Source organism: Phalaenopsis equestris, unplaced genomic scaffold, assembly GCF_001263595.1.
Source record: "Phalaenopsis equestris unplaced genomic scaffold, ASM126359v1 Scaffold000022, whole genome shotgun sequence".
Lineage (NCBI taxonomy): Eukaryota > Viridiplantae > Streptophyta > Magnoliopsida > Asparagales > Orchidaceae > Phalaenopsis > Phalaenopsis equestris.
The window spans coordinates 797,976-806,427 of record NW_018164464.1 but is presented as its reverse complement, the minus strand read 5'-3'; the positions used below and the strand labels follow the sequence as shown (position 1 = coordinate 806,427).

The 8,452-nt window shown below is 34.9% G+C and overlaps 2 protein-coding genes and 1 long non-coding RNA gene across 4 annotated transcripts in view; 1 reads left to right on the top strand and 2 right to left on the bottom strand.

Annotated features, from left to right (window-relative positions):
* Positions 1–8,452, bottom strand: part of LOC110018429 — a 53,432-nt gene that overhangs the window by 14,967 nt on the left and 30,013 nt on the right. The window lies entirely within an intron of this gene.
* On the bottom strand, positions 1,533–2,287 carry LOC110018431. Its single transcript, XR_002293355.1, has 3 exons — positions 2,113–2,287; positions 1,668–1,814; positions 1,533–1,583 (listed from the first exon to the last, which is right to left on the bottom strand). It is a non-coding gene; the product is annotated as an uncharacterized LOC110018431 (long non-coding RNA).
* The window catches only part of LOC110018430 (cinnamoyl-CoA reductase 2), an 8,819-nt gene continuing 4,449 nt past the window's right edge, over positions 4,083–8,452 (top strand). The window contains exons 1-3 of the mRNA XM_020715742.1: positions 4,083–4,693; positions 7,196–7,358; positions 7,436–7,622. Of these exons, the coding sequence (XP_020571401.1) occupies positions 4,145–4,693; positions 7,196–7,358; positions 7,436–7,622 (899 nt within the window). The 5' untranslated portion in view covers positions 4,083–4,144. The remainder of the gene's footprint in view (positions 4,694–7,195; positions 7,359–7,435; positions 7,623–8,452) is intronic.

The window sequence follows — 8,452 nt, the reverse complement described above, 5'->3', positions numbered from 1 at the left end:
ATATCAACACCTTTCTTCTCAAGAACTCTCCAAAGGGTATCTCTTGGAATCTTATCGTAAGCTTTTTCTAAATCAATTAAAATCAAATGTAGATTCTTTTGATTATCTCTGAACTTCTCCACCAAACCTCTCAATAAATGTATCAATAAATGTATAGTTAAATGTATAGTTTCCATAGTAGACCTGCCAGGCATAAATCCAAATTGATTATGAGAAATATTTGTAATGCATCTTAATATGTTCAATTATCCTCTCCCATAATGTTAAAGCATGACACATCAACTTAATTCCTCTATAATTTGCACACTTTTGTGCATCCCTATTATTCTTAAAAATGGGGACCAAAGTACTTTTCCTCCACTCCTCAGACATCTTTTTAGTTTTTAAAATAATATTAAAGAGTATAATATTTAAAATAATATTAAAGAGTTTAGAAAGCCAAGAAACTCTCAAATCTCCTAAATATTTCCACACTTCAATTGGGATATCATTAGGTCCTACAGACTTTCCACCCTTTGTTTTCTCTAAAGCCTCCTCAACTTCTTTTTTACTAATGCGACGATAAAAATGAAATGTTTTATTATTATTTATGATATTAAGATCACTAAGATCGATCGTATTTTCAGAAATTTGATTAAAAAGTTTAACAAAATACCTCACCCACCTATGGTGAGTATCTTTTTATAAGAAAATTACTTTTTGATTTTCATCTTTAATACACTTTACTTGAGTTAAATCTTTACTTTTCTTCTCTCTTTGTTTGGCTAGTTTATATATATATTTTTCACCCTTCTTAGTATCTAATTTATTATAAAGATCATGAAAAGCAAAAATTTTAGCGTCATATATTGTTCTCTTAGACTCTATACAGACAATTTGATGTTTTCCCAGTTTTCTAAGCTTTTATATTTAAATTAATTTTTATAACATAACTTCTTATATTTTATCTTTTCTTGCACATTATTATTGATGTGAGCCGAGTTGAGCTCGAGTCATCCTTGTCTTGAGCTTGGTAAATAAATCGAGCTCATGTTTTATTCTACAATTTTGAGACGATCCACAAGCCAACTTGATTATTATAAAAGAGAGAAAATAATATTTATTCAAACTAGTGTTGTAATAAAATGACAAATAGAATGAGCATTTAGAACATAAATAATAAGAAATCATATGATATAAAATGTATACTTTCATTTTTTTAACATTAATAATAATACTTCGAAGATACATTCTTGAATTTTGAGTATATTTTATATTAGTTATTTTTAAACAAACTAACTCACGAGCGAACGAGTTAAATTGGGGTTAGTTAAAGCTTTTAACTTATTAGCTCATTGAGCTCAATTCACAAGCCACTTATCAAGCCAAGTCCGAGCAGGCACATGATTTAGCTTGACTCAACTACACCCTACACAGAGTTCTCTTTACTAAAAATAGACAGTTCAAAAAAAAAAAATTCTGAAACTGCCAACCCAAAAATACATTGGTAGAAATTATCAATACTGATTTTAAACAGGAAAGATGAGAGGCCAATACCATTCAAGAATGCATTGAATATGGAACTCATGCTTGCAGCTAGTCGCCTAAAAACCAAAACTTTATCAGCACAAAGAATACAAAAGAGAGAAATAAACAAGATTTTCAAAAACAAATATAAAGCTTCATACAGTTGCAGGATTGCTGTCACAGAAAGACTCAAGACAAATGCTGCACGAATCATCACATGCATCCTGGATTCCCCCTTCCACAAATGCCGCAGCGGATTGAAGGTTCTCTATCTTCACTGTCTCATCCATCTTCAAAATCTCCAAAACCTTACTTCCCAATGGCCAAAAAGGAGAAATACCAATAAGTAAATAAACTAGGGCAACCCAAATGAATGAATCCTATAAAATTGAAAATGTTCATAAGAACTTCCCCGGTCCTAGAATCAACCAGAAATTTCAAACTAATTCATCAAACCCTAAAAGGAGCTTCTTCATACCCCCCAGAACCCTTCGCGAAAACGAAATTATAAGGAATCGCGTCAATCGATCCTGAACAATTACAATTCATAGAAAAACAGACTTCTAACCCTATCGCAAACTCTTAAAAGATGAAATTCTTTCAAACCTTGGATGAAATAGGCAAAGATTCAGATCAAAAATCGGCAAAATTGAATGAGCTACTGAAGATCAAGTCCACTTTCATGGATGCTTCATCCCCTCTATCGCTTTCGCAACTTGCCGACTTCGTGGAGCGAAACCATGGAACAAAGAAAGGGCTAATGAAACTCACCTCCACCACGGAGGTGAGAGAAGACGAAAGGAAATTTAGATTTTTAGTATAAGTAAACAACTAATTATCCATTAATTTAATAATAATAAGAAAAATTGTCTTTTTTTTTTTTTTCTTTTGAGAAGTTGAGCTTTAAAAAAAAATTAAGTTATAAATTAATGGTTAATGTGTGCTTTAAACTTGAATCTACTAATTTGACAGAGTTTTTTGTTAACTCCTCCATAAGTCATGCACGGAAAAGCACTGTGATTGATGAAGATCTAAAAGATAATTAGGTATACACGTGTTAATCATGCTTATAATTTGGAATAAGAATCATTTATCATGTGTCATACAAAGAAAACTAAAAAATGAATATAGCCAAGTTTGTTGAATGTTTACAATAAAATGAAGCAAAGGTTGAATGACATATTGATAAATATTGGTAAAAATAAGTTTACTTTCAATTTAGAATTGAGTTTACAAGTGATGTATCACTTTGGGGGAGCATAGTCCACAATTTAAATTCCTTCAACAAAGCTACTAAAATATTATGATCTTATTTTTTTTAAAATTAATGAGCTTTCATATCCATTAAACATCAATATCTCAATGTGTGATTATTGCTCCCAATAAGATTTTAACTATATATATATATATATATATATTTTGTGCACTTGCGTTCAAGGCTTTAAGACTATATCACACATTGTTAAGTGTAGGAAAATATTTTTGTAATACAATTTATTTGCATTTAATTTTTTTTTTTAAATCAAAGCCAGCCTAAATGAATACTAAAGTTAATAATTATATATATAAATAACTAGAAAATGTGGGATATGCATGTAAATCCAATTTTTTTTTTTTTAAAAAGGAAGATTTGCATAAGTATCACTCAATTCCTATTTATTTTGATATTCAACCCTTCCACTTCAAATTTTATATACATATCTCCTTTCCTATACAAGAAAACGTGTATTTCATTTCCGACCATTTTTTTTAATGCAACATGAAAGATTTGAGTCATATAAATGTAAAAATTAAAATTTAAATGTTAAATGTATGAAAACATAAGAATTGGATGGTAATTATTATGAATCTAAATCCCAATTCCTTTCGGGCACTCCAAACAACTCAACAATCAGCTTCGCAACACCTTCGCAAATCTAGAGATCCTCCCCACAGAGCGAATATTACGTGCACCAAACATACATGCATACCGTGATATTCGAATAATATTAAGACGGTATTGCACCCATCTCAAACCACCAATATTATCCCAATATCAAGTCATCACACCCAGGGCTCTAAACAAGCCGAGTTTGAACTAGCTCGGGCTTGGCTTGTGTTCGGCTAGTTCGAAATTACTCATGTTAGGCTCAAAATTGGCTAGTCAAAATTAATTGAAAAAAAATATATGTAAAGTGTTCGATTCGAACCTGGAACAAATCTATGCAAAAGAAGACGTGCAATCGAATTACCACATGAGTTAAATTTAGATATATATTATATTAAATATATTATTATATAAATAATTATGTATTTGTATTTCGAGCTAAAACGAGCCGAATACAAGAATATAAATAATTATTTATGTTCGGCTCATTTTTAATCCGAGTTTAGAAAATATGTTCGGAGCATAACAAAAACTACTTAAGGAGCCAAACACAACCAATTAACTCTTTCGACAGCCCTTTCGACTTTGTATTTCGAGCTAAAACGAGCCGAATACAAGAAAATAAATAATTATTCGTGTTCGGCTCATTTTTAATCCGAGCTTAAAAAATATGTTCGCAGCATAACAAAAACTACTTAAGGAGCAAAACACAACCAATTAACTCTTTTGACAGCCCTTTCGATACCCTTAAACCCCATTTCTCCTCTTTCCATGGAGTATCATCTAGAGAAGAACCAAGAGTCAAAAGTTGCTGATGAAGAAGAGAAGACGACCACTGCTCCAGGTGCCGAGAATCGAGTATGCGTCACCGGCGGCAACGGCTTCATTGGATCTTGGATTGTGCGAACCCTAATCGACAAGGGTTACACCGTCACTGTCACCTTCCAGCCCGGTACCGATTGTTCCCACCTCCTCTCATTCCCCGGCGCTGAGGAAACCCGCCTTCATCTCAGGGAGGCCGATCTTCTCGACGCGACGGCGATCGCCGACGCAGTGTATGGGTGTCGTGCTGGAGTGTTCCATGTGGCGTCGCCCTGCACGCTGGAGGCTCCGCGGGATCCGGAACGGGAGCTGCTGATGCCGGCGGTGATTGGGACGATTAACGTTCTGGAGGCAGCGAGGGCCGCCGGATCTCGACGGGTGGTGCTTACATCCTCCATCTCGGCCATGGTGCCGAATCCTAAATGGGCCACTGATCGACCTGGGCTTCCAGTAGATGAGGAGTGCTGGACCGATCTGGATTACTGTGAAACACGCCAGGTGATGCTTTTTGTCTCATTCTTCACGATCAGGTATTTACGATTGTGCATTTCTATTTATTTTTCTTAAGCTTTATGACAACTGGTGTAATCGCAAGCAAAAAGTAACGATAGAAATCGATCAATGTGTTGCAGAAAAAAAAAGAAAAAAAGATGATCTTAGGTTTTCCCCAATCCTCTCACAACTTCAAACCAGGATAAGCTCCAGAAAACACCTCCCAGATTACAGTTGTCTTGCAGCATTTTGTCAACACCATCTATTGTTTTGTAAATGAGCGCTTGAGGGAAGAGTTCATCTTGGATTTTCGTCAGCTCATTTAGAACTATAATATTAACATTATCTGCTAATTAAAGGCCATAATTAACCGAGATCTTCTTGATCCCAGTCTCAATCGGAATTAAACTTCTTTGTCAAGAATGAAACTTTTAATAATTTCTCTATTGCTTCCGAGGCCCATATTTGGATTAAGTGGAACAATTATAGGCTAGCTTCCATTCCAATTCTTTCCTGCCTGCAATGTCCGCTTGGCAAAATGACTTTTGCCTGCTTAATCTCATTTTATTTACTACCTTTTATACTAAAAATGGTGCTCTAGGATGAAACTTCTGTGGGAACTAATTGAGAACTTTTCCCATGACATTTCAGAGGGTTGGGTAGTTTGCGGGGATTTTACTGCTCCTGTTCTTTGAATATTGAAGTAGGTAGAAGGCATCTTCCTTCCAAAATTTTGAGTTTTAAAGAATGTGTCTTTAATACTAAACTTTATGAACTCCCTAGTGTATTTCTCTCCCATACTTGGTTCGATAATCAATTGGATGTTCCACTCAGATCCAAAATTGATTTGGTGTTTTGCAAAAATATTTTGTTAAATTATTTTCCTCATTCATTCTACCAAGTGCTAATCCACTTTCCTTCGATTACCGCCCTTTCATCTTGAGAGTGCAACCTCTTCTTTCCTCTACCCAGCACAAATTTCTCTTAAAAGATTATTGGGCTCTAATATTGCCTCTTGTTATTATGTGGAGCCTTATTGTGTTAATCAATTGTTCACTCGGAGCCCTCAGTTTTGCTGATCAAGCTTGGTGGTCAGTTTGCTTAGGAGTTACAAGGGGGTGTCCCCCTTATATTAGGATCAAGGGCAGCGCCTCCGAATTTTTTTTTCCTGCACCTAGCACCACAACATTAAACCAACAATGCCTTGTTATGGCATTAAGATAAATGTTGAACATTGATTTGAGAGATTCAAAATAAATTACTTAAATAGAAGCACACAAGCAAGTAATTTAGAAAAAAAATATGCAAAAAACATCAAAATTTAAAGTGAAAAAATTGAGAACGGGAAAAAATCACAGAGCCATGCCTTACCAAGACATTTACTATAATATGAGGAGAAATTGTACAAAGTATACCACACTCAAACCTCTCTATTCTCTTGGAATTCAAGAACGCTCCTCTCCTTTCTCTTTTGCACAAGAGAGCTCACAAAATCTAACACCAACTCGCAGCACTGCTTCACACTATTTGCACGCACCTCCCACAGCGAAGAATCACAAAACTTAAAGTCTCGATTTGCAAAAATCTGTTACAGGCGCCTGGGCGCCATCCTGGGGCGTGGAGTTTTCGGGTGCTCTTTTCTAGAATGCTGGAAACAAGATGAGCGCCTAACCACCCCTACTAGTGATGGATTTATGCCTTGGAACCTTTGCCAAAGTTGCCTGAGCGCCTGAGATCATTAATTTATTAATAATTAACATGTGCGACAAAATTTAGCAGATTCAAGAACTTAAGGATCAATAATTTCACTAAAATAAATAAGAAATAGATGAGGAATGTTTAATTTATATAATATATATATATAGAGAGAGAGAGAGAGAGAGAGAGAGAGAGAGAGAGAGAGAGAGAGAGAGATGGATAGATAATGTAAATTCTTGAATCAAGCAAATAATCAAATAATAATAATGAATTATAAATTTAAAATGAGCATTATTAACATATTTAATGGGATGCTAAGAAAATGACGGCAAAGAAATTTGTTAAATATATGAGTGATCAAAATTATAATGATGAATAAATTATGCTCATGACTTCCGATTTTTATATCTTTTAAATTTAGGAGGGATTAAGTTTTAATTAAGATAATTGAACTTATAACTTCCTATTTTTATCTCCCGATCTATTCATAATTTATATATAATGTTTTAATCAATTTGACATGTCGAATTTTATAAAGTTGATTCAGTTGAGATCTGAGAGATGCGAAATTTAAGGTATATTTTAAGTCATCAAAAAATTTTATCTGATTTCTCAAAATGAATTATTATAGCCTCTATTGACTTGGTGGTAATGAGTTTGATCTATGAAAATAGCCTCACTCAAATGTAGGGATAAGATCACTTGCATCGACTCATTACAATTTCACTCATTGTTTTAAAATTGCGCAATAGGAGGTGCACCTCAAATACTTTCGCCAATAATTTATTTTTTTAATGCTTGTTAACCCAGCAATGGTATCCTGTGGCGAAGACGATGGCAGAGAAGAAAGCTTGGGAATATGCCGAAAAGTACAATTTAGACATTGTAGCAATCAATCCCTCCACAACGCTTGGTCCCCTGTTGCAGCCTGGTCTGAATGCAAGCTCAGCTGTCCTTCAACAACTCTTACAAGGTTTGTGTAACTGTAGTTTACAAGATTGCGAGAATTACAAATTCAGGCTATGTAATTATTCTTTGCATGATTTGAAGGTTCTAAGGATACTCAAGAGTTTCACTGGCTTGGCTGCGTGCATGTGCGTGATGTTGCTGCTGCTCAGGTCTTGCTGCTGGAGACACCAAACGCCTCTGGGAGGTATCTATGTACCAATGGGATATATCAGTTCAAGGATTTTGCCGAATCTGTTGCTCAGCTATGCCCCAACTATGGCGTCTATAGGTACATAGTACTTACCAACTCGCAGCTTTTTATACCCTGTCAAGTTTATTCTTCTATCGTCTTCTTAAGTGGAATATCTTATAATATCGGAAAATTTACATAGGTACCATACAATTCTTATGCATTTACATTTCTCACACCTAAACTTTGCAATACTCCACATTTTGGTCCTTTGCATTCACATCTGTATTTTTAGGTAATGTCCCTTGGGGTTTTTGACTCAATGATTTAGCTATTTTCCTAATTTGTGTTTCAATATTACTAATAGTTGCAACATGACTTTGTATTTGATTCTCCATGTTCCATACTGCTTCTTCCAAAGATACATTCTTTTCCCTAAATTAGGATTAGAAGTAAATTCCAAAGAGTAGGTAAGTTTGGGTTGCCACTACCCTGATTATTCCAATACCTACAAAGTTGGGTTGGTTATTACTCTAGTGTTGGTTTCGTACCCCTTGGTTATTATTGTTCTAGTTAAAGTGTTGGTGGATTTTTCAGTCTGGTTTGTAGGTGTTGGAATATAAGTTATCGGGTCTGTTGGTTATAGCATTCAAGGTTTCCAGAGAGTTAGTGCTATAATCTCCTATTTGCTCATAATCAATCTCATTACTTGGTAGGGATCCTTGCACTGAATTTATTTCTAGATTATCTAAGTTCCTAGAAATAACAACTTGGGAGGTGAGGATTGCTTAGCCATTAGTGTCATGGACACCGACTGCTTTCATAGGGTGTCTCTCTCCGAAGGTCATTGAAAGTTATTCGTAATATCCTACATTAGTGAATAAGTCTTCTTAAATGGCTTTAACATAAGTGACCTCCCCCCCCCCCCC